The sequence below is a fragment of the Paralichthys olivaceus genome, chromosome 18 (genome assembly GCF_024713975.1).
Source record: "Paralichthys olivaceus isolate ysfri-2021 chromosome 18, ASM2471397v2, whole genome shotgun sequence".
In the NCBI taxonomy this organism is placed as follows: domain Eukaryota; kingdom Metazoa; phylum Chordata; class Actinopteri; order Pleuronectiformes; family Paralichthyidae; genus Paralichthys; species Paralichthys olivaceus.
The window spans coordinates 7157328-7182829 of record NC_091110.1 but is presented as its reverse complement, the minus strand read 5'-3'; the positions used below and the strand labels follow the sequence as shown (position 1 = coordinate 7182829).

The 25502-nt window shown below is 42.1% G+C and overlaps 3 protein-coding genes across 3 annotated transcripts in view; all 3 read right to left on the bottom strand.

The window, feature by feature from the left end:
- Nucleotides 1–25502, bottom strand: part of lamc3 (laminin, gamma 3) — a 111832-nt gene that overhangs the window by 4214 nt on the left and 82116 nt on the right. Inside the window, exons 13-23 of the mRNA XM_020082516.2 lie at nucleotides 11689–11877; nucleotides 11195–11440; nucleotides 10163–10316; nucleotides 9928–10070; nucleotides 9583–9761; nucleotides 6778–6958; nucleotides 5214–5446; nucleotides 3546–3622; nucleotides 3089–3223; nucleotides 994–1213; nucleotides 374–520 (exon numbers count right to left, since the gene is read on the bottom strand). Of these exons, the coding sequence (XP_019938075.2) occupies nucleotides 374–520; nucleotides 994–1213; nucleotides 3089–3223; nucleotides 3546–3622; nucleotides 5214–5446; nucleotides 6778–6958; nucleotides 9583–9761; nucleotides 9928–10070; nucleotides 10163–10316; nucleotides 11195–11440; nucleotides 11689–11877 (1904 nt within the window). The remainder of the gene's footprint in view (nucleotides 1–373; nucleotides 521–993; nucleotides 1214–3088; nucleotides 3224–3545; nucleotides 3623–5213; nucleotides 5447–6777; nucleotides 6959–9582; nucleotides 9762–9927; nucleotides 10071–10162; nucleotides 10317–11194; nucleotides 11441–11688; nucleotides 11878–25502) is intronic.
- LOC138405386 (uncharacterized) lies at nucleotides 15014–18451 on the bottom strand. Its single transcript, XM_069513623.1, has 2 exons — nucleotides 15892–18451; nucleotides 15014–15772 (listed from the first exon to the last, which is right to left on the bottom strand). Exons 1-2 carry the CDS (start codon nucleotides 18178–18180, stop codon nucleotides 15263–15265), a joined length of 2799 nt encoding a protein of 932 aa, XP_069369724.1. The 5' UTR covers nucleotides 18181–18451; the 3' UTR covers nucleotides 15014–15262.
- On the bottom strand, nucleotides 20498–23880 carry LOC138405385 (uncharacterized). Its single transcript, XM_069513622.1, has 2 exons — nucleotides 21376–23880; nucleotides 20498–21256 (listed from the first exon to the last, which is right to left on the bottom strand). The coding sequence occupies exons 1-2, from the start codon at nucleotides 23668–23670 to the stop codon at nucleotides 20747–20749; spliced, it is 2805 nt and encodes a 934-aa protein (XP_069369723.1). The 5' UTR covers nucleotides 23671–23880; the 3' UTR covers nucleotides 20498–20746.

Genomic DNA, 25502 nt, shown 5'->3' with positions numbered 1-25502 from the left:
GGACCTTTTCCAAAAACCAACAAAAAAACATCTCCAGACATGACCAACACTTAAACTTAGATTGCACTTTGGGCAGTCCAACATTTGATCCCAACCAGCTGGAGATCCGTGCCTCTCATCACCCACAAAGATATTTGCCCAACTCGTGACTCCCTCTTTGTATGTGCATTCCACACTTGGTCATGTAAAACTCAGGTGCTCCCTGGCTGTTGATAATGTGACATTAGATCAAATATTGATTTAACTGTCTGAAGATCACCAAAGTTAGTCAACCAATAATAAAAACCTTCACATTCCCTTTCCACTGAGCATTAAAAAGATAATTCAATACATAGCTAACATATCTTAACACAGCACCACTTGTTGTACTAACCTCACTGATGCCATCCACGCTCTTCAGATTCACACTGACCGTCTCTTTCAGAGGCTCCACCCCGTCTGTGATTTTACTGATGAGATCATCTTTGGTCTGAATTTGCTGCTCCAGCTCTTTCGTCTTTTTCATCAAGTCATCACCCCACTGAACAGGAAGCAGGAATATACAAATGCTTTGGTTGAAATCAGCCTCATTTTGCTTCCTCCCGCAAATTTGCAAAAACATTTACACTTCACAACAGGCACATTAGCTTCAGTGTTTTGTCTGCTCAAAGATGCTACGTTGGTTAATCGGCCTCCAGTGGAACAGCATGTACCCCATGTGCTGCAGATCCTGCCAGAATCTCCTCTCGTGTGCCTACTCAGTGTCCCCCTCTGAAGGCTCGCTTGCCAAATGTTAAATCAAGAAAAATATTAGGCAGAGTTAACTGCCCACTCATCAAAAATCAAGAAATATGCTTTTATCCCTACATGAGTCTTGTTTGAATGACAGGGAAGCGTTTTCTTGTATAAAGCGTGCAGCTTTAATTCTACTAAATGATTCACTCATTGATGGATAATGTGACATAATAATGCTTCAAATCTCATTTGCACACTGCAGGTGCTTTCCACACTGACCTGTGCTGTGTGGTTGGTGGGATGTGTTCGGTTGAGCTGTGTTTGGTCGGGCTCTGGTGATGGGCTGGCATCTGTCAGAGCCAGCTGATGTAAGGATGATGTGATGTTACCCAGGGCAAGCTTTATACCGGCAGCTTCCTTCTCCAGGGACAGCTGTTTGGCAACAGTAGCGTTCACCTGCGCTGTCAGATTCTCCTTCTGCTGCTGCATTTGTGTTATTCTGAGGATTAAGATGACGAGAAAAAGCAAAGGAAATGTAGTAATATACAATTGTAGTAACAACGATAATAACCTTTATTCATTTAGCTCCTTTCATAGCATGATCCTAGCTCCTCCTTTCTTACTTTGCAAGAAAAAGGTAGTTACAACCAGAAGAACAGATGCTTAAAGACAGAACATATTCAGACAATAAAGGACAATAAAACAATAACATAATCTCAAATAGCTGATAAAAGAAGAAGACACAGGCAAAAATACATGTGGTGGAATTAACAATAATGTTAAGTTTACAACAAAAAGAACAGATGAGGTTGAAATGACTGAAAATCGAGACCATAAATAAAAGCTTAGACCGTTTTTTTTTAAATACACTTACAGAGGTTGCTTTTCCAATATGTGATGGGAGGATGTTGTAAATTAAGCGTACAGAGACATATAATGTAACAGACACTTTTTTATATGTATGTTTGTATTATATCAGGATGTCCTCTGTTCATCTGATTGAATAATTCTGTTGAGAGAAGATAGAGATGCTTTGCTTCAGCCTGACACCTTGAAGAACTCACGAAAGGTGTTAGGCAGAATGTAGAACATGTACAGGTGTAGTTATAAACAATCTGTTTTCCCTCAGCAGAGCAGATCCCCAGAAATGACAGTAAATATTTCACTCCAGCACAAACATTTCTCAAGGGCCACTAAACTTAATTGCAGTGCCAAAGCAAAAAGTATAAAAATAATTTATTGCAAGTAAATGTGCAAAAATGACATTGTTAGTCATTCAGTCTGTACTCCTGAAGTATTTTATACAACAAGCGGAAGAGCGAGGATGGTAAAACTGTCACTCTTTAAGAATTCAATTGATTTCTCAGGCTTATCATAGCTAAATAAATTTAGCGGAGTGGGAACTAAAATAATTTGTTGTGAAATTGATTGGTGTAGATGTCTAAAGAAGCAGAAACTAGTAGTAGTGTGTGAGTATCTATAACGGAAAAAAAGTACCCAAGTAAATGTACTTGATTAGTTTCCATCACTGAACTGTGTTAAAGTCACACACTTTCCTTGCGGTGTGATGTAATTCTGCTTCTGCTGCTGCTGAATATAGACATAGAGATTGACTGTAAATAAAAGAACAATAAATAAACATTAAGTTGGTCTCTAAGTTGGTGTTAGAACAAATAAGTCTCCACTCCTGTTGTTGGTCCTATCTGAGGCTTTGTAAAAAAACAAACTCTATTGACTATTGTTGTCATTTCTTCTGATTGGATGGCCGTCCTGTCTATAAAACCCATTCTATCTGAAACATGCGTATGTAAGTGTGGGAAATGCAATTTTATGCTGTCTATCTGTGCATAAAGTGCTCAGTTCTACAAAGTGACACAAACACATGCATGTGCTGTCGTGCTCCGGAGATTAACAGAACTGTCCCGCACCCCGGCTGACGACTCTTAGAAGTGGGTAATCAATTTTGAGTTCCTCGCCTCTTGCTCTCGTCATGGCCACCGGAGGGCTTTTTGCATCATTCTGTCTAGCATTCAGGATAATCCTCAGAGCAATCACACGCTAGGAGATGCAGCGAGCGTGCGGCAAATCCAAGAAAGCAATAGGCTTACAGTGGAGAGGAGCCGTCCCCCTGTGGCTAAATGTCTTACTCCTAAACTCCGATGTGCTTTAAAAAGGCTGCTGAGGAGACCTTGAACTGTAATACGGGGATAGGTGCACTTTGTTTGCAATATACCGAGAAAAGCAGAATAATCCGGGGAGTAATGCGGCTTGTTGGGATTTCGCAATAAAGGCTGCCCCATGAGAACAGGAGACATTCTTTCTGCTTGTGTTTGTCGGCGTGGGCGTGTGTTTGGGTTGGCTGTGTTGTGCTCACCGCTCTGTTAGGTTCCTGATGTACTCCTCGGTGGAGTTGTCCTGCAGGAGATCCATCAGGAAGGCCAAGGTTTGCTTTGAGGCTCTCACCGCCCTGTGGGCAACGGCCTCAATGTGGTCAGCTGTTTCTTTGTGTCTACACAGGAGGAAAAAAGAGGAGGATGGGGGGGTGAGAGTAATGTACAAATAATAGACTATTCCAACTGCCTTAGGAGATATGAAATGGATTTCGGCATCAATGACTTCCCATCGCTGGCTCTCCAGTTCAGATTTCTGTAACTACCACATAATAGCCCTGCATACTCTGAGCAGCTGAGGGCATCGATTCACAGTGGCCTAACCACAATGTAAGTGACAAGCTAAAGGACGGAGAGAAGCCAGGAGAGATGAAGTTCCACAGATTACTCCAGTGGTCTCTGCCGATAATCGGCCACTGAAAGTCCATTCACCGAACTCACCTTTGCATTAGGACCTGTGAGTCATTGACCATTATGTTCCATTTGTTAGGTCCTGACACAAGATCAAAAGGAATGATCTACGAGAAAAATAGAAACGGAGAAATCAGGTATAATAAGAAGGCGTAGAAAAAATCTGAAAATTCAAGAATAATCATTATATTTCGGGAATAAAGTTGTAATTGAGAAATGTAATAGTCATAATGTGATGAGGAAAAAGTCACAACATCATGAGAATAAAGTTGTTATGGTAGATTATCTGTATAATATCATGGAAACGTTAAAGAAATTAGGAGAACTGGTTCTTGCTGACATTCCACTCCTTCTGAATCCAGATCTTGAATCTAATCGTTTCTTGAGAAACTATGAAACTGCTTTGAATATCAGCCAGATGTAATCAACAAATACCTCACAGTCGACCACTCACATTTCCTCCACATAAGAGGCACTTACTTATAAGCCTGTGTGGCTGTTTCTTTTGAAAAAACAGTTTCATACCAATTTTTTTCAAACCTCTGATACTTCTGATAATGTGGTGCCGACGACCCAAAAGATATTTAAAGATAAAATATATCATAGAGTATTTTGACAGTTGTGAAACTTATTCTAAAACGTAACTGAATGCTCCACATCCCTCATTTTAACGCAGGCGACAGGCTGAGCTTCTGAGCATATATTCCTCTTCTGAAATGACACGCAGCTTAAAATTTTTACTTTATCCGAGTACATTTCTTTTCCATCTAATTTGCCCCAATACACCGTTGTAGAATTTTGCATCCATGAAAAATCTGGTGGGAGTCATAGTGTCTGCCTCAGACTGTTAGTGTGGAGGTTTGCTAACAAACAATAAACCTCTCCACAAACAATGAGCCTCTCCACTTAAGTATATGTAATCAGAAGGTTCAAAGCAGGGGTATATGGGAAAAAACCTCCCGCAAAATAAATCCCCTAAAGTTTTAGTCTCGATAAATGTAATGTGCGCACAGTCGAATGCAGAATCCTCCCCCGAGTGACATTTAATTTGAGAAAATGCAAATAAAAATGGGAAAACTAAATCAACAATTGACACAGTGGCATTTTTTTCTGCTAAATAATATGGAATTAAATTGCAGCTGCTTCAGGCTTAGCCAAGTGATAAGGGCTACAGAGGTATTCATGCACAAACACACACATGCACAGTCGCACACAATCAGAAAAAGAGAGCTACTGTATATACTGGCAGAACAAGTCCTCTCATCTCCCCAATGCTAAATAACACGGCAGCGGTAACCATAATAGATTCCGTGCGAGCATTGAGGAGAGACAGTGAAAAGCCTCACGGTGGGTGAGGAACAAGTTGTTAATTTTAGCGTCCGTCAAACATCAGTTTGCGTTTGCCACTCACGAGGAGGGAGGGGGGGTTGGTGTGAGGCAGGGTGAGAAATATTGTTTTGCTTTGGGGGATCTTTATGGATCTATATGAAGGAGTTCCACCATGGGTAGTAAACTGCAGCTTCTCATAATACAGACAAGAAATCAATCACGTTACATACAATAACAGCATGCTTTTAGAACGAGGGAGCAATTACATCACAGCCACCCTTGAGCCTTCTGTGAAATTACCCAGAATCCCTGCTACCTTTGTGCACAATGAACACAAGGTTGAGGATGAGGTGTGTTTGATTCGCCTACCATGGTGTCCAGGTCCACTATTGCCTGCTTTAGCTGTTTCTGAGATATTCTGATCATGAGCACAGTGTCTGTGAGGGTCTGACACACAGCGCTGCTCCCTTCATCCTTCCCCGCTTCCTCTGTCATGCTGATGCTGCAGTTCAAAGTGGTTGTAATGCCATGCAGCTGGGCTAAGAGCGCGCCCGTAGAACCTTCCAGCGAGGAAAATTGCTTTATGAAGGCCTCTCGAGCTTCTGCAAGAACAAAGAGCACAAAGCAAATAAAACCATATTCAGACTGTGGCACATTATTCCACCAAGAATATTCTCCCTCCAACTCTTTGTAGCTGGTAAACTGGGTTTAAACACATCTCTCTGAGCTGATGTATGAAATCAGACTCTTGTCCCTACTATCTCTCTCATTGCAGACAGAAAAAAAATCAAAGCCATAATGAAATACTGTCCAGATGTTAATGATTTGTCACAGTCTCACTTTGTATTCTGAGCTGTTTCTAACTGGGTGCATTGTCAGTTTAGAGACAATAAGTACATGTGTGGATGCTTTTTGCTTTTCTCTGTCTCTGTATTCAAATAATTCCAGAAATGTCTGTGAGAACTGGTCATCTTCTCAGCTTCACATTTGGCATGTCTGTTAAAGGCCTATCAGTGCAGTGTTGAATTCGGTTTGGACACGAAATACATTACAAATATTGATATAAACAATAACTGCAGGTCACTTTTACAGATTTTAGACCAAAAGCTGCAACCAACATCACCACAGGACAAGCAAACAGCTCATTCCATACAGGCAGGTTTAGAACACATGCACTCGTTTTATAGAATGAGAGATAAATGTGTGTGTATGTGTGTGAGGCTGTGGGTGTGTCCACACAGTGAACCTGTCGCTCCTGCATACTCATTAAAACATTAGTGGGCCAACCAGGGCCAAAAGAAGCACGACTGGTAACTGTGTGTGTGTGTGTGTGTGTGTTTAAGTATGCAGAGGGGTCTTCGCGAAAAAGGTTTCTGTGATTGCAACTATAATCATAATAAACCAGAGATTACAGATGTGCTGCCTGTCACATAAATAGGGATTAAGTTGGTCACATAGCGCCTTGTTCTATATTGTTATGATTTGTCTCCATTTGGCCTGTGCAGCTGAGACTGGAAGCCCCTTCCCCTCCAAAGATAATGACGATCTATCAGCATTGTGTTAAAGTAATTGGGAGAGGTTTGCATTGTTGCCTGCCTCCTGATTTAATTGCTTTGTTGTGGTGTATCTGTAACGGCGTCACACTGAGGAGACACAGACAGAGCAGCAGCCCATTTGCAGAACGCCGGGGGCGGTTTCATGTCATTTATCTGAGCCATGCTTGCTGGTTTTGTATGTACTGATATGGCATGTTATCATCTCATAGCCAAAATGAGACACAATAGTTACAATGGCACATTAGAGAGAGAGAGAGGGCTTCATGTTTTACAATGCAACAGCGGCCAAGCATCTCTTCAGCTGTCATGACCATATAGGAAATATTAAAAGGAGTGACAGGCCGAGCGGAGTTATCTTGGCTCGTGGCTGCTGTTACCTTGAAATGCCAGGAAATCCTCCAGAGCGTTGGGTAGAGTGTCCTCCCGCTGGTGATCAGGCTCATAAAGCCTGGCTAGGTGATACTTCAGCAGGTGGTGCTGCTTCCCAAATCTACCCCGGCAATCAAAGTGAGCCAGGAGCTTCTCCAAATCCTGCAGGCGAGTCTTCAGCTTTTCCGCCTGTAATAGCACCGAGATATATCACTGATGGTGTCAATGAGAATCCAAATTTTGTGAAACCAAAAGAAAAGATAAAAACAACAACCCCACACACAGGGCTGCTACAACACATACCACAAGAAAATATCTATCCATCCAGATCTGTATTTATTTATTCAGACACAGGGATTGAGATAGGACTCTGATTCTTGCTACACCGTAACATCAAAATGTAGTATTTCAACAAAAGCAATGAATAAATGAATATCAACAACGGGATAAGGATAGAATACGGTTTTCATACCTGCACCCACTCTCACTGTTCCCTGCATAGCATGCGGCCTGAGGAAGGCATTTCAGGAGATAACTAGATAAGACTTCTGTGAGAATGGAAGTGCAGGTCTCCAAATGGAACGGAGGGGCTGTGATTGGCACCAATTTCTTGACCCGGGCACTTAAATGGTCCAGAGCTATAAAAAGAGTCTGTGAATGTGGCTGTGAACATGAATCTTTCTTCATGTCCCACATTTCGCACACCCGAGGATGCTAAGCGATCTGAGCTTTAAGGTGTTAATGAGTCACATCTTTAATCCAGTTAATTTAACACCATGTACAACATATGGTTTATAACAAATCACATCCTTCCCTGCAGTGATTTATTTTTGCTTTTGAACAAATACGGGATCCGTTTCATTAATTTCTCTCCAGGTTCTTTTGAATATCTTTCTTGATCATCGATCTCAAATCTCTCATCATTTCCAACCTTGTTCTTTTTGTGCTTGTTAGTCTTTTTTTAATCCTCCTCCCTGTGCGTAAGCCAGAGGAAAATGTGAGCGGAAAAGATAGAGAGTGGGCAGCAAGGGAGAGCTGGGGGGAGACAGAGGACAGTGAGAGTAATTGCAGGTGTTCGGAGCAGACAAGGCTAGGGATGTTCACTGAATTGCTAACACTGTGGAAATCACAGCATGCATTCACACAGGTACAAGCTTGTCCAGAGAGAACACACGGCCACTTTACCTCAAACAAGAATATGTACAGAGGGAAGACAGGACATGCTGGTGGTATTTGAATGGCCTCATAGGGCAAATCCAGGGAAGCAGCACCTTAGCAAAGGGACGTGGGTTCCAGCAAACATAAAGGGACAGAAAGACGCTGCACAGGAGATCATTAGGGCAAATGTCTCTTTCACTGCACATCCACTGTTTACTTGCAATCTACAAATACAAAAGAGCCATATGGCTGCTGTGAGGGTCTACAAAGGCAGGATGTGCTGAGGGAATGAGCTGTTTCAAGAGCACATTGCACCTCATCATAGTGAGAACCAAGACACAGTCTACACTTGATACAGGTTTGCAAACCATTGATATGAAGATGTGCAACCATAAATGCAGCAAAAGCACATGAATCAACCTGGATAAACACGGGGAAAGATGAAGAAGATAAAGATTCAAAGCAGAGGCATTAGCCCATTTACTCGAGTATGGCTGCAATTTTAACACCGACACTTACTTGGAATGTATTATAGAAAATGACTCATATTTTCCCCACTTCATTTCAGAGGCTATAATGACACTTTGAGAATCAGAATCTGACAGCGGTGTTTTCATGTGGCTTTGCATGTGAACATTCAACAAGTAAAAACACTAGTGCTGAAAATAATTGATTGATTTAATAATCAACAGGAAATTAATCAACATTTTTGCTAATTAAAAGTCAACTTTCAAGGAAATGTTTTTCTTTGACACATTAAATGTGAATGAAAAGGCATTTTTCAGTATTTTGGAATTCTGCAGACTGGAATAAAAATAAATATAATTAAAAATAAATACTAGTCAGTAGGTAGTCAGTGACCAACTCCTAAACTTGTGTCTTTAAGTGGCTACAGTCAACATTTTTATTTGATCAGTTTTGTGTTATATTAACAAGACCACTTACACTGTGAGGTAGCTCTACAGAGTGTTTCTTTTTCTTTCAATTCACTTGTGTAGTTTTCCTGCCTGCAACATAAAGGTTTTGTTTCACTCTGTGCTCTAATAGCTCTATTTCTGGCCAGTGAAAAAAACACCCAACACACAAAGCCTGTCCAACAGGAACCACCAGAGAAAGTGACATTTTGCAGCTCTACTTCTTCTTCTCTTTCACTTCTTTTTATGGAGGTTGGCAAATAACTTTTAGGTACATTACAGCTACCTTCTGAACTGGAGTGTGGAACATATGCATGATTCAATAGGACTTTATAACTTCAAATTCTTTTGTGGGGACCCCTTAACTGTCAGAGACCCCTTGGAACTCTCAAGGACCCTAAGGAGTCCCCGGACCCCACTTTGAGAACCCCTGGTTTAAAGACCTTCTGCAAAGCTAAGATGAGCATGCAAATAATTGGCTAAAAATCTAATATGCTCTTGAAGGATTAAGTTGAGTAATAATTCAAATGAATTACTAATATGTAATAACTATGCAATGTGGATGGATGTAAGTTGTCCAACAATGTCCATATCTACAGGAGGGCAATATTTTCCTCACAAGTTTGCCATGCCATCTTAAAAGGTGATAATATGTTAAGGTTGCATTCACATCTTGTTTCTGTAGGCTTCGGATCACCATGTTTGGTATTTTAAAATAATCACAAGCAGCCATGAACTCACCTGTTTCTTGACGAGGCCATAGCAAACTGGGCATTCCTCACACTGGTGCGTGGCTCGGTTGTGGAAATAGTTCAACTCACATTTGTCACATTTGTAACCCACAAAGCCCTGGCGACAGTGGCAGGTGCCGTTTCTGTGACACTGCATGGATATGGAGCCCATAGGGTCACAGTTACAGGCTGGTGGAGGACATAGGACAGGAAGGAAGGATCAGGGACCACGTGGAGATGGGGGAGCAGAGATAAACATTTAAAGAGTTAAAACTTCCTCCATGTGTGATCTGTATTAAGAGGATTAGAAGATGGTACCAAGTGCAGTTGTGGTGCCTCAAGTTAAGTCCTGTACCTCTGCAACCTTGAGAAGAGAATCCAAAGAAGCCCACGCGGCACAGATCGCACAATCTCCCTTCCACTCCTGTGCGACACACACACTGCCCTGTGATTGGATGACACGCGATGGACGACGAGCCAATTGGATTACACTTGCACCTTAGGGAGTGGCAAGAAAATGATTTTTTTTTAGTAGCCGATTTCGTTTTTGAGTTATATATTTTCACATAATGCACCATGAATGTTTTTACCTTTCACATCCTACACTGGGTTGGAGATGGAAGAAGCCAACTTCACAATAACTGCAATCCCGACCGGTCACGTGAGCGAGGCACGGGCAATCTCCTGTCTGAGGGTGGCATTCATTTACATGCCCTGAGGTTCCATCAGGGTTGCAGCTGCAGGCTAGAGAAAACAAATAAAGTGATTTCATAATTAAAACACATATTAAATTATTCATCTTAAATTTTGCCAATGGATCACCTTGTCACCCTGAGGATATTTATTGACTTGATACTGCTTGAGGCCAAATGGGAGGAAAAAGAGAGCCATTTGCCCACCCTGTTTTCAGCTTTTACCTTTCATGAGTCAAGACTGCAACATCTTTTGAATCTGAACTCCTCAATTAGTAAAGTTTATTTCATTGCACTGCACGCTACGTCCCTTTGAAAGCTAAAACCCGAGCCATGTTCTGGATATTCTTCAGACCACTACTTGACCTCACCTGTTCTAGTAAACAGAGCAATGTGAGCTCTAACAGGATTGTTTGGCTTGTTTATAATATATAATTGTTTTTTAAAGTTTTTTAATTTTCCTTCTCCAGCCACTTTTGATTACCACCAACACCCCTGACATCAATCAACTCAGCATTCACGCTGCATTTTCAACAGGAAATACATTTTTTTGTATAAAAATGTTTTTCACTCTCCCATTGTAAAATACAGAATCTACTGAAATTCAATTATTAAGTTAAACCAGTGGATGTCTCCTACTTCACTTAAAAGTCAATTATCAGTGTGGGCACAAGTTCAGACATCATACTAGTTCAAGTGTAATACTGAAACCAATTAGCTCCAAAAACTAGTTCCAAAACACTTGCTCAAACATCTTTAGCATGGATGAAAATTTTTCACTCTTCGGGTGATTCAGGCAACAGAAAAGCAAAATACATTTTTCAAGTGGAGGCAGACAAACAGTGTTTTACAGAAATAAAATCTTCTCCTCTCTACATTTATGTCAATAAACTAGATACATTATATTAAAGAAACTGACGACTGATTTACCCTTGCACTTCTGACCAGCTGCCTGGCTCAGCGCATCGCCGTAGAAACCCCGCTGGCAGCGTTGGCAGTGCTCGCCCTCTGTGTGTCCCAGGCATTTCAGACATCTCCCGGTGACACGGTCACATATTCCCACCGCGTTGAAGTCTGCGTTGCCGTTGCAGTCGCATCTCACACATGACCGAACTGCCCCAGATTGTCCCAGCGGATCGCCATAGTAACCGTCTTCGCACATCTGACAGCGCATTCCTACACAAGGGGAGAGGTGGAAGAGATGGGCAGGAATTAGATGGAGGTCAGTCTCATGTCACCACAAAGAGTCTGTGTTCCTGGATCTCAGGTGGCACCATGACACAACTGTGAATGAGCTGCCTTGAAGCAGCAGACTTGTCAGCATCAAGATCTCATGTGGAAATGCTCATATCAATTTGTTCTCGAAACCAAGCTCATTATTTACAATTGAGTTCGATTTTACACCATCGGCCGTCTCATCTCACCTGTCTGTCCGGGTGGACAGTTGGTACAGACCACCTGTCCCGTCTCCGCGATTTGTGCACAGCTGGTACGGTCCGGGCAAGGACAAGGCTGACAATCACCAGGCGTGCCAATCAAAGCGTTGCCATAGTAACCATCCAGGCAGCGTTCACAGGTCGTCCCGGCGGTGAAGTCTGAGCAGTCACACACACCTGAAACAGAGAGAGGAGTGTAACAGTGACCTGCTCCTACTATAAATAACACACACACACAGAAACACCCACACACGCGCACACACACACACACACACACACAGTACTTCATTGTCTCTCGGACACAAACACACTGCAGTGGGTGGCGTTTTCCTCGTCTCCAGCAGAGTGTGCTGTGTCTCCGACCAATAACTGCAGCTCCTCTACAACAAATCCTCCACTCCACAGCCCAACCCTGTATGAAACCATCCCCACAAACCCACCATGGAGAGCAGAAGACAACTAAATTCACCCTGGCTATAATTGCTTTGGGAAATATAAGAGCCAAATGCAGTCCGAAAGACCTTCAAGAAGTAAAGCAATTCCCCCACCAAGCAGGAGAGATTACCAATTCTATGATGTCCTAAAAAAGGAACTGTTGTTTCCAATGCCAAAGAAAAACAAGTCAGGGTTTTTTGAGTGACTTTAAAGTTCTTCTCTTGGCATTGATTAAACCCCTAAAAACTCTCTGTTCTGCAACATTACATATTTATGAGTTTTATTTATTAGCCCTGCCAATCTCTTCCCACCCCTCAACTGCTCGCCTGCAGCGCCGAGTCTGTTCATCACACACAAACCTCTGGCTGTTTTATGCTTTGATAGCTCCTGAACACTACAAACGGTAATGTAGGAGAAATTCAGACATACATGTACACCTGAAAACAGACTCCGGAGATGAAAATCGGTGAGGGGTCGCCTTCAAGTCAATGCATCAAAATGTATTATCTCTCTGCAATGTTAGAAAAGTATCTAACATGAGTCTCAGGCTTGATCACATTTTCAAACAGCTAAATAGAATGGCACTCAGAAGAGCACGTACCTCCAGCAGGGCCCAACAGTCCCTTAAAATTCAAACAAATAGCTAAAACTCATAAATATCACTACCCTTTTTTTCAACAAGATCCAAGAATGATTCACTGTGATATAAAACAAAAAATCAAATAATGCTCTGTTAAAGAAGACCCAGATCCATTCCGAACATTTTGTGGTGATTCGTCCTGTACTTGTTGCGTAATCCTGCTAACTAACAGACAGACAGACAAACAAACAAACCGACTGAGGTCAATCCTCTTGACAGAGTTAATATAGTTTTTCTAATGGGATATTAACCTTGGCCCAGATCGCCACCATTAGTTAAAGCTAAAAGGCTTCGCTTGCCACTAACCCTAGCTGATATCCCTTGCCTTGCCAAGGCAACACAAGAGAGCTATAAAATGTATGCTATGGTGAAATGATATTGAAAGACGTGATTGGTTTCTAAACTATGAAACACTGGCTGTCTGAATCTGATTATCTGAGAGCGTCACTGGTGCGCTGCAGTTCCGAGGTGGAAATACTCTCCTAGCCGAAGGCCTTGGCACTGCTTATTACCGCTGTCAAGGATATTATGTTAATATGATTACTTAAAAACTACTATTTTGTGAAGGGGTGGGTCAAGACCCAGGGGACCCATACGATTTTGGGGCATTTCTGGATCGGGGGGGCAGATTGAGGATTTCTTTTCACTTTCTTCAATATGCATGATTTTTTAAAAAACATTTTCATTGATTTCTGAATGAAAAAAACATATATTTTACGGGGACTGATATTTATGAGTGGACGATTTGGTGCAGATCCAAATAAAAAAATCTGGATGTAGTGATTTTCATAAGGGGACTGTCGGCGGCGGTATGAGCTTAACTTAGATTCGTTCTAGTTTTGCTCATGATATGAGATAAAAAACACCATGTGGACAAGTTAAAACAAGGTTAAAAATGTGATTTTCATCTTTTAAGGATTTGTTCATGTCCTACATGTGTAATATAATGAGATGATTGTGAGTTTGATTTACTGTAATTTATGGGCTCTGTAGCTAGTACACTGTTTTCTTTAAGTACTGGTTGTAAAAGTGCAAACGGATGAAGGTGTAAGTCACACATACAGATGTATGCACGAATAAATTAACATAATAATAGTTAAAAAACAATCAATTAAGAGGGACCAGACATTTTATTAACAGACTTTCTGCAACTGGAGTACTTTTGAAACTTAAGGCTTATTCCCTTTCTTACAGTTTTTTTTATTATTTTTTAATGAGAATTAAAGAATGTCATTTGTCAGTTTGTAAAGTAGACTTATGCCCTGTTCGGATGAATGTGGATATTTTGCAAAACAAACTTTTTCCTCTCCTCCACATGCAAACAGCATTTTAACACTTTAACATTCCAGTTTATCCACGTGTGCATTTAAAAGTGTTTGGGAAACAATGACGTCACAGCTTACATCACGTGTATCTACCGTTGCTTTGTGTAATTAGCATGCACCGGAAACAACAACAAGTCTAAAAATATCTCAGTGTCTGTGTGCTCTGTCAACACCGAAAACAAAGCATGACAATGTTGAGCTTATGTGCTGAGAAGACGCAACAATATTTTCAGTTTATCATGAATCGTAGACTTTTGCATATCACACATCCTTCTTCATTGATACATTTTTAATGTTCTGATGAAAAGTTAGATTTAAAGGTACAGTGTGTAGAATTTTGTGATATCTAGTGTTGAAATTGCATGTTGCAGCTGAACACCCCTCACCTCAGCCTCTCCTTCCAAACATGAAAAAGAACCTGTGGTAGACTTTAATTGTCATAAAAACTCAAAAAGTGTTTAGTTTGTCCAGTCTGGACTAATGTAAAAAACATGGCGGGCTCCGTAGAGAGGACCCCCTCAATGTAAATATAAAGTATTTGAATATGAAGGGCCTTTTCTGGGGTAAAGAAAACTACAATTCATACAATTTAGAAGAAATAAACTAGTGAAAACACCATGAGAATTATTCTACATTAAATTTCTGCCAATATATCTTTTCACCTAAATCTTACACACTGGACCTTTAAACGCCAACTGACCGTTATTGCCACAAGACTCATGTGACGTGTGTCTCTGTAGCTGGGCAACATCCAGCTGCTCTGATATCTGCAACAAATGCAGTGGTCACCATCTGTAAAGGAAATCGCCACCTCATTTAATTTTGCACACAGGTGTATGTTGAGTGCAAATCTCAGGTGTTTGCACGTGTTGAGATCTATGTGTGATGAGCAAGGAGATGTGTGACGCTGCAATTTCAAGTGACAAAGAATTTATTGAAGTCTCTCAGAATGAGTCATGGGTTTGGTGGTAGGAATTACTCTGCTCTTTCTTTGCTCCATCTCCTTTAACTCCTCCTCAGAGATTTCAAAACTGACATTAATCTTTGGTCACTCCTTGCAGAGCTTGAAGACTCCACAAATAAAACAGGCTCCTTTTCATCCAGCTTCTCCTGGATCGTTGTCTTTTCTTGTGCATTTTGATCCAATTCTATCTGTGGTTTCTTATCCACGGTAGGCTAACTTGGACGAGGCAGTTGAGCGTGAAGCTATATCCTTGGCCTGAGGAACTTCAGAGTTCTTCAGTCCCAAGAATGAATTTTGCCTTGACTTGATTGTGCTCTCCAACATGAAAGAAATCCTGGGGGACATCTTATCTTTTGCCATGGCCTCCATCTGGTTATAGTATGAATTCATGACTGACATGGGTGTTACCACCTCAAGACCCTGGCTGATAACCTTGAGGAGCTCACACAGGCACTCCAGAGACTCTGCATCTTTCATATTTAGAAGTCCCTTGATGCAGCTGTGCATGGCAGCCTGGCTCAGAAGATTTCTCTTATAGAGCTCCGCTATGAACTGAATGGTGCTCACTGAGCGACTGAGTGTTGTCTCCCTCTTCTCATTGAGGTTATTACTGCCAAAGATGCTGTTATACTCTGTTTGGCAGAGTCTACCAAGCAGAGTTTGGAAGCTGACAACAACTGTTGGATCGGCTGTGGATGGGACTTTGACCTATAGACGAGAAATTCACAGGAGAAACTTGTTTAGACAATTTCAACTCACATTCCTTGGGAAACATAGTGAAATTATATGATTATATATGTACAGTCTAAAAGGATTGCATGACTTACCATAGAGAGGCAGTGGCAAATGTTGGCATAGAGTCCAGTGCATTTCGGCCTGACCATCGCCTTCTCAAAGGTGAGGTTCACCAACTCCTTCAGACACTCCTCAGTAGACAGGTTCAGTGTCTTCAGCTTTGTGATCGAATCCTGAAGAGTTTCAGGAGTCAGCTCACTGAGGAGGATTGCAGCAAAGTTCAGTCTCTTGTTATTGAGTTGCTCATCGCTCTCAGCTTCCTTAACCATCTTGGTGGATGAGGAGGCAGTTGTAACCTGTGGCTGCTCAGGCTTGGCTTGAGCACGTCCCTTCTTCCTTTTCAGGTTAGATGAAGCCTTTTGTTTCACAGGCATCACAGAAACAGCAGGCTTCTTTGCAGCCATACTATTCTGCAAGGTCTTTCCTTCACGCACAATATGCGCATACGTCAACGGCATGGTCTTCTTCTCTTCCACTGCCATGTTGTTTGTGTTAGCATTGAGTGCAGGGCAGTTAGGCCTGACCATCGCCTTCTCATGGGTGAGGTTCACCACCTTCTTCAGACTCTCCTCAGTAGACAGGTGCAGTGTCTTCTGCTTTGTGGTAGAATCCTGAAGAGTTTCAGGAGTCACCTTAACCATCTTGGTGGATGAAGATGCAGTTGTAACCTGTGGCTGCTCAGGCTTGGCTTGAGCACGTCCCTTCTTCCTTTTCAGGTTAGATGAAGCCTTTTGTTTCACAGGCATCACAGAAACAGCAGGCTTCTTTGCAGCCATACTATTCTGCAAGGTCTTTCCTTCACGCACAATATGAGCATACGTCAACGGCATGGTCTTCTTCTCTTCCACTGCCATGTTGTTTGTGTTAGCATTGAGTCCAGGGCAGTTAGGCCTGACCATCGCCTTCTCAGAGATGAGGTTCACCACCTTCTTCAGACTCTCCTCAGTAGACAGGTGCAGTGTCTTCTGCTTTGTGGTAGAATCCTGAAGAGTTTCAGGAGTCACCTTAACCATCTTGGTGGATGAAGATGCAGTTGTAACCTGTGGCTGCTCAGGCTTGGCTTGAGCACGTCCGTTCTTCCTTTTCAGGTTAGATGAAGCCTTTTGTTTCACAGGCATCACAGAAACAGCAGGCTTCTTTGCAGCCATACTATTCTGCAAGGTCTTTCCTTCACGCACAATATGCGCATACGTCAACGGCATGGTCTTCTTCTCTTCCACTGCCATGTTGTTTGTGTTAGCATTGAGTCCAGGGCAGTTAGGCCTGACCATCGCCTTCTCAGAGGTGAGGTTCACCACCTTCTTCAGACTCTCCTCAGTAGACAGGTGCAGTGTCTTCTGCTTTGTGGTAGAATCCTGAAGAGTTTCAGGAGTCACCTTAACCATCTTGGTGGAGGAAGATGCAGTTGTAACCTGTGGCTGCTCAGGCTGGGCTTGAGCACGTCCCTTCTTCCTTTTCAGGTTAGATGAAGCCTTTTGTTTCACAGGCATCACAGAAACAGCAGGCTTCTTTGCAGCCATACTATTCTGCAAGGTCTTTCCTTCACGCACAATATGCGCATACGTCAACGGCATGGTCTTCTTCTCTTCCACTGCCATGTTGTTTGTGTTAGCATTGAGTGCAGGGCAGTTAGGCCTGACCATCGCCTTCTCATGGGTGAGGTTCACCACCTTCTTCAGACTCTCCTCAGTAGACAGGTGCAGTGTCTTCTGCTTTGTGGTAGAATCCTGAAGAGTTTCAGGAGTCACCTTAACCATCTTGGTGGATGAAGATGCAGTTGTAACCTGTGGCTGCTCAGGCTTGGCTTGAGCACGTCCCTTCTTCCTTTTCAGGTTAGATGAAGCCTTTTGTTTCACAGGCATCACAGAAACAGCAGGCTTCTTTGCAGCCATACTATTCTGCAAGGTCTTTCCTTCACGCACAATATGCGCATACGTCAACGGCATGGTCTTCTTCTCTTCCACTGCCATGTTGTTTGTGTTAGCATTGAGTCCAGGGCAGTTAGGCCTGACCATCACCTTCTCAGAGGTGAGGTTCACCACCTTCTTCAGACTCTCCTCAGTAGACAGGTGCAGTGTCTTCTGCTTTGTGGTTGAATCCTGAAGAGTTTCAGGAGTCACCTTAACCATCTTGGTGGATGTAGATGCAGTTGTAACCTGTGGCTGCTCAGGCTGGGCTTGAGTGAGTCCCTTCTTCCTTTTCAGGTTGGATGATGTCTTTTGTTTCACAGGCATCACAGAAACAGCAGGCTTCTTTACAGCCAGACTACTCTGCAAGATTCTTCTGTTTCCTTCTCGCACGATGTCCGCATACGTCAACATGGTCTTCTTTTCTTTGTGAGTTGCTAAGAAATCTTGAGAAACTCTTATTCTTTGTCGTTGTTTCAGTTTTAATAAAAATAACTTGACCGTAAGTTATTTCCAAGCACACCAAGTAAATTTCACGTACCAAGAAATGTAAGCAAAATGGAAGTTGTCTGTAAAATACCAGCAATAAGCTCAACTAAAGTGTACAAAGCCAAGTACTGCAAGTGAAGACTGAATGTCTTAGTCAGGGTTTTATAGCTTTCGGGAGGTCGGTAGGGCTTTTAATGCCTTTGATACATTTTTATCAGCCATAGCTTTGATCCATAGCTACGATGTGGCTTTGATGTCACTGATCCCTGTTGCCCAGGCAACAGTGGGTGTTTGGGGGTGGGGTGAGTGGTGGTAGTGGTGTCTGTGTGTGTGTGGGGCGGGGCATAGAGTAAGATGTAAGATGTATGCTATGGTGAAATGATATTGAAAGACATGATTGGTTTCTAAACTATGAAACACTGGCTGTCTGAATCTGATTATCTGAGAGCGTCACTGGTGCGCTGCAGTTCCGAGGTGGAAATACTCTCCTAGCCGAAGGCCTTGGCACTGCTTATTACCGCTGTCAAGGATATTATGTTAATATGATTACTTAAAAACTACTATTTTGTGAAGGGGTGGGTCAAGACCCAGGGGACCCATACGATTTTGGGGCATTTCTGGATCGGGGGGGCAGATTGAGGATTTCTTTTCACTTTCTTCAATATGCATGATTTTTTAAAAAACATTTTCATTGATTTCTGAATGAAAAAAACATATATTTTACGGGGACTGATATTTATGAGTGGACGATTTGGTGCAGATCCAAATAAAAAAATCTGGATGTAGTGATTTTCATAAGGGGACTGTCGGCGGCGGTATGAGCTTAACTTAGATTCGTTCTAGTTTTGCTCATGATATGAGATAAAAAACACCATGTGGACAAGTTAACAAGGTTTAAAATGTGATTTTCATCTTTTAAGGATTTGTTCATGTCCTACATGTGTAATATAATGAGATGATTGTGAGTTTGATTTACTGTAATTTATGGGCTCTGTAGCTAGTACACTGTTTTCTTTAAGTACTGGTTGTAAAAGTGCAAACGGATGAAGGTGTAAGTCACACATACAGATGTATGCACGAATAAATTAACATAATAATAGTTAAAAAACAATCAATTAAGAGGGACCAGACATTTTATTAACAGACTTTCTGCAACTGGAGTACTTTTGAAACTTAAGGCTTATTCCCTTTCTTACTGTTTTTTTTTAATTTTTTAATGAGAATTAAAGAATGTCATTTGTCAGTTTGTAAAGTAGACTTATGCCCTGTTCGGATGAATGTGGATATTTTGCAAAACAAACTTTTTCCTCTCCTCCACATGCAAACAGCATTTTAACACTTTAACATTCCAGTTTATCCACGTGTGCATTTAAAAGTGTTTGGGAAACAATGACGTCACAGCTTACATCACGTGTATCTACCGTTGCTTTGTGTAATTAGCATGCACCGGAAACAACAACAAGTCTAAAAATATCTCAGTGTCTGTGTGCTCTGTCAACACCGAAAACAAAGCATGACAATGTTGAGCTTATGTGCTGAGAAGACGCAACAATATTTTCAGTTTATCATGAAATCGTAGACTTTTGCATATCACACATCCTTCTTCATTGATACATTTTTAATGTTCTGATGAAAAGTTAGATTTAAAGGTACAGTGTGTAGAATTTTGTGATATCTAGTGTTGAAATTGCATGTTGCAGCTGAACACCCCTCACCTCAGCCTCTCCTTCCAAACATGAAAAAGAACCTGTGGTAGACTTTAATTGTCATAAAAACTCAAAAAGTGTTTAGTTTGTCCAGTCTGGACTAATGTAAAAAACATGACGGGCTCCGTAGAGAGGACCCCCTCAATGTAAATATAAAGTATTTGAATATGAAGGGCCTTTTCTGGGGTAAAGAAAACTACAATTCATACAATTTAGAAGAAATAAACTAGTGAAAACACCATGAGAATTATTCTACATTAAATTTCTGCCAATATATCTTTTCACCTAAATCTTACACACTGGACCTTTAAACGCCAACTGACCGTTATTGCCACAAGACTCATGTGACGTGTGTCTCTGTAGCTGGGCAACATCCAGCTGCTCTGATATCTGCAACAAATGCAGTGGTCACCATCTGTAAAGGAAATCGCCACCTCATTTAATTTTGCACACAGGTGTATGTTGAGTGCAAATCTCAGGTGTTTGCACGTGTTGAGATCTATGTGTGATGAGCAAGGAGATGTGTGACGCTGCAATTTCAAGTGACAAAGAATTTATTGAAGTCTCTCAGAATGAGTCATGGGTTTGGTGGTAGGAATTACTCTGCTCTTTCTTTGCTCCATCTCCTTTAACTCCTCCTCAGAGATTTCAAAACTGACATTAATCTTTGGTCACTCCTTGCAGAGCTTGAAGACTCCACAAATAAAACAGGCTCCTTTTCATCCAGCTTCTCCTGGATCGTTGTCTTTTCTTGTGCATTTTGATCCAATTCTATCTGTGGTTTCTTATCCACGGTAGGCTAACTTGGACGAGGCAGTTGAGTGTGAAGCTATATCCTTGGCCTGAGGAACTTCAGAGTTCTTCAGTCCCAAGAATGAATTTTGCCTTGACTTGATTGTGCTCTCCAACATGAAAGAAATCCTGGGGGACATCTTATCTTTTGCCATGGCCTCCATCTGGTTATAGTATGAATTCATGACTGACATGGGTGTTACCACCTCAAGACCCTGGCTGATAACCTTGAGGAGCTCACACAGGCACTCCAGAGACTCTGCATCTTTCATATTTAGAAGTCCCTTGATGCAGCTGTGCATGGCAGCCTGGCTCAGAAGATTTCTCTTATAGAGCTCCGCTATGAACTGAATGGTGCTCACTGAGCGACTGAGTGTTGTCTCCCTCTTCTCATTGAGGTTATTACTGCCAAAGATGCTGTTATACTCTGTTTGGCAGAGTCTACCAAGCAGAGTTTGGAAGCTGACAACAACTGTTGGATCGGCTGTGGATGGGACTTTGACCTATAGACGAGAAATTCACAGGAGAAACTTGTTTAGACAATTTCAACTCACATTCCTTGGGAAACATAGTGAAATTATATGATTATATATGTACAGTGTAAAAGGATTGCATGACTTACCATAGAGAGGCAGTGGCAAATGTTGGCATAGAGTCCGATGCATTTCGGCCTGACCATCGCCTTCTCAAAGGTGAGGTTCACCAACTCCTTCAGACACTCCTCAGTAGACAGGTTCAGTGTCTTCAGCTTTGTGATCGAATCCTGAAGAGTTTCAGGAGTCAGCTCACTGAGGAGGATTGCAGCAAAGTTCAGCCTCTTGTTATTGAGTTGCTCGTCGCTCTCAGCTTCCTTAACCATCTTGGTGGATGAAGAGGCAGTTGTAACCTGTGGCTGCTCAGGCTTGGCTTGAGCACGTCCCTTCTTCCTTTTCAGGTTAGATGAAGCCTTTTGTTTCACAGGCATCACAGAAACAGCAGGCTTCTTTGCAGCCATACTATTCTGCAAGGTCTTTCCTTCACGCACAATATGCGCATACGTCAACGGCATGGTCTTCTTCTCTTCCACTGCCATGTTGTTTGTGTTAGCATCGAGTCCAGGGCAGTTAGGCCTGACCATCGCCTTCTCATGGGTGAGGTTCACCACCTTCTTCAGACTCTCCTCAGTAGACAGGTGCAGTGTCTTCTGCTTTGTGGTAGAATCCTGAAGAGTTTCAGGAGTCACCTTAACCATCTTGGTGGATGAAGATGCAGTTGTAACCTGTGGCTGCTCAGGCTTGGCTTGAGCACGTCCCTTCTTCCTTTTCAGGTTAGATGAAGCCTTTTGTTTCACAGGCATCACAGAAACAGCAGGCTTCTTTGCAGCCATACTATTCTGCAAGGTCTTTCCTTCACGCACAATATGCGCATACGTCAACGGCATGGTCTTCTTCTCTTCCACTGCCATGTTGTTTGTGTTAGCATCGAGTCCAGGGCAGTTAGGCCTGACCATCGCCTTCTCATGGGTGAGGTTCACCACCTTCTTCAGACTCTCCTCAGTAGACAGGTGCAGTGTCTTCTGCTTTGTGGTAGAATCCTGAAGAGTTTCATGAGTCACCTTAACCATCTTGGTGGATGAAGATGCAGTTGTAACCTGTGGCTGCTCAGGCTGGGCTTGAGTGAGTCCCTTCTTCCTTTTCAGGTTAGGTGAAGCCTTTTGTTTCACAGGCATCACAGAAACAGCAGACTTCTCTGCAGCCATACTATTCTGCAAGGTCTTTCCTTCACGCACAATATGCGCATATGTCAACGGCATGGTCTTCTTTTCTTCCACTGCCATGTTGTTTGTGTTAACATTGAGTCCAGGGCAGTTAGGCCTGACCATCACCTTCTCAGAGGTGAGGTTCACCACCTTCTTCAGACTCTCCTCAGTAGACAGGTGCAGTGTCTTCTGCTTTGTGGTTGAATCCTGAAGAGTTTCAGGAGTCACCTTAACCATCTTGGTGGATGAAGATGCAGTTGTAACCCTTTGTGGCTGCTCAGGCTGGGCTTGAGTGAGTCCCTTCTTCCTTTTCAGGTTAGATGAAGCTTTTTGCTTCACAGGCATCACAGAAACAGCAGACTTCTCTGCAGCCATACTATTCTGCAAAGTCTTTCCTTCACGCACAATATGTGCATATGTCAACGGCATGGTCTTCTTTTCTTTCACTGCCATGTTGTTTGTGTTAGCATTGAGTCCAGGGCAGTTAGGCCTGACCATCACCTTCTCAGAGGTGAGGTTCACCACCTTCTTCAGACTCTCCTCAGTAGACAGGTGCAGCGTCTTCTGCTTTGTGGTTGAATCCTGAAGAGTTTCATGAGTCACCTTAACCATCTTGGTGGATGTAGATGCAGTTGTAACCCTTTGTGGCTGCTCAGGCTGGGCTTGAGTGCGTCCCTTCTTCCTTTTCAGGTTAGATGAAGCCTTTTGTTTCACAGGCATCACAGAAACAGCAGACTTCTCTGCAGCCATACTATTCTGCAAGGTCTTTCCTTCACGCACAATATGTGCATATGTCAACGGCATGGTCTTCTTTTCTTTCACTGCCATGTTGTTTGTGTTAGCATTGAGTCCAGGGCAGTTAGGCCTGACCATCGCCTTCTCAGAGGTGAGGTTCACCACCTTCTTCAGACTCTCCTCAGTAGACAGGTGCAGTGTCTTCTGCTTTGTGGTTGAATCCTGAAGAGTTTCAGGAGTCACCTTAACCATCTTGGTGGATGTAGATGCAGTTGTAACCTGTGGCTGCTCAGGCTGGGCTTGAGTGAGTCCCTTCTTCCTTTTCAGGTTAGATGATGTCTTTTGTTTCACAGGCATCACAGAAACAGCAGGCTTCTTTACAGCCAGACTACTCTGCAAGATTCTTCTGTTTCCTTCTCGCACGATGTCCGCATACGTCAACATGGTCTTCTTTTCTTTGTGAGTTGCTAAGAAATCTTGAGAAACTCTTATTCTTTGTCGTTGTTTCAGTTTTAATAAAAATAACTTGACCGTAAGTTATTTCCAAGCACACCAAGTAAATTTCACGTACCAAGAAATGTAAGCAAAATGGAAGTTGTCTGTAAAATACCAGCAATAAGCTCAACTAAAGTGTACAAAGCCAAGTACTGCAAGTGAAGACTGAATGTCTTAGTCAGGGTTTTATAGCTTTCGGGAGGTCGGTAGGGCTTTTAATGCCTTTGATACATTTTTATCAGCCATAGCTTTGATCCATAGCTACGATGTGGCTTTGATGTCACTGATCCCTGTTGCCCAGGCAACAGTGGGTGTTTGGGGGTGGGGTGAGTGGTGGTAGTGGTGTCTGTGTGTGTGTGGGGCGGGGCATAGAGTAAACAATATGAATATGAAAATACAGTTTGAAATAAATAGGGGGAATTAAGCCTTCTGAAGAAGTTTGGAGAAGAAGAAGACACAGTAGATGGCGGTTATGCACATTGATGTTGGTTGCCACCTGCCAATAAACCAAACAAAGAAGGAGAACAAGAAAAGCAGAAATAGATAGGCAACACAAGAGAGCTATAAGATGTATGCTATGGTGAAATGATATTGAAAGACATGATTGGTTTCTAAACTATGAAACACTGGCTGTCTGAATCTGATTATCTGAGAGCGTCACTGGTGCGCTGCAGTTCCGAGGTGGAAATACTCTCCTAGCCGAAGGCCTTGGCACTGCTTATTACCGCTGTCAAGGATATTATGTTAATATGATTACTTAAAAACTACTGTTTTGTGAAGGGGTGGGTCAAGACCCAGGGGACCCATACGATTTTGGGGCATTTCTGGATCGGGGGGGCAGATTGAGGATTTCTTTTCACTTTCTTCAATATGCATGATTTTTTAAAAAACATTTTCATTGATTTCTGAATTAATCCACTAGTCTTGATGAAAAAAACATATATTTTACGGGGACTGATATTTATGAGTGGACGATTTGGTGCAGATCCAAATAAAAAAATCTGGATGTAGTGATTTTCATAAGGGGACTGTCGGCGGCGGTATGAGCTTAACTTAGATTCGTTCTAGTTTTGCTCATAATATGAGATAAAAAACACCATGTGGACAAGTTAACAAGGTTAAAAATGTGATTTTCATCTTTTAAGGATTTGTTCATGTCCTACATGTGTAATATAATGAGATGATTGTGAGTTTGATTTACTGTAATTTATGGGCTCTGTAGCTAGTACACTGTTTTCTTTAAGTACTGGTTGTAAAAGTGCAAACGGATGAAGGTGTAAGTCACACATACAGATGTATGCACGAATAAATTAACATAATAATAGTTAAAAAACAATCAATTAAGAGGGACCAGACATTTTATTAACAGACTTTCTGCAACTGGAGTACTTTTGAAACTTAAGGCTTATTCCCTTTCTTACAGTTTTTTTTATTATTTTTTAATGAGAATTAAAGAATGTCATTTGTCAGTTTGTAAAGTAGACTTATGCCCTGTTCGGATGAATGTGGATATTTTGCAAAACAAACTTTTTCCTCTCCTCCACATGCAAACAGCATTTTAACACTTTAACATTCCAGTTTATCCACGTGTGCATTTAAAAGTGTTTGGGAAACAATGACGTCACAGCTTACATCACGTGTATCTACCGTTGCTTTGTGTAATTAGCATGCACCGGAAACAACAACAAGTCTAAAAATATCTCAGTGTCTGTGTGCTCTGTCAACACCGAAAACAAAGCATGACAATGTTGAGCTTATGTGCTGAGAAGACGCAACAATAT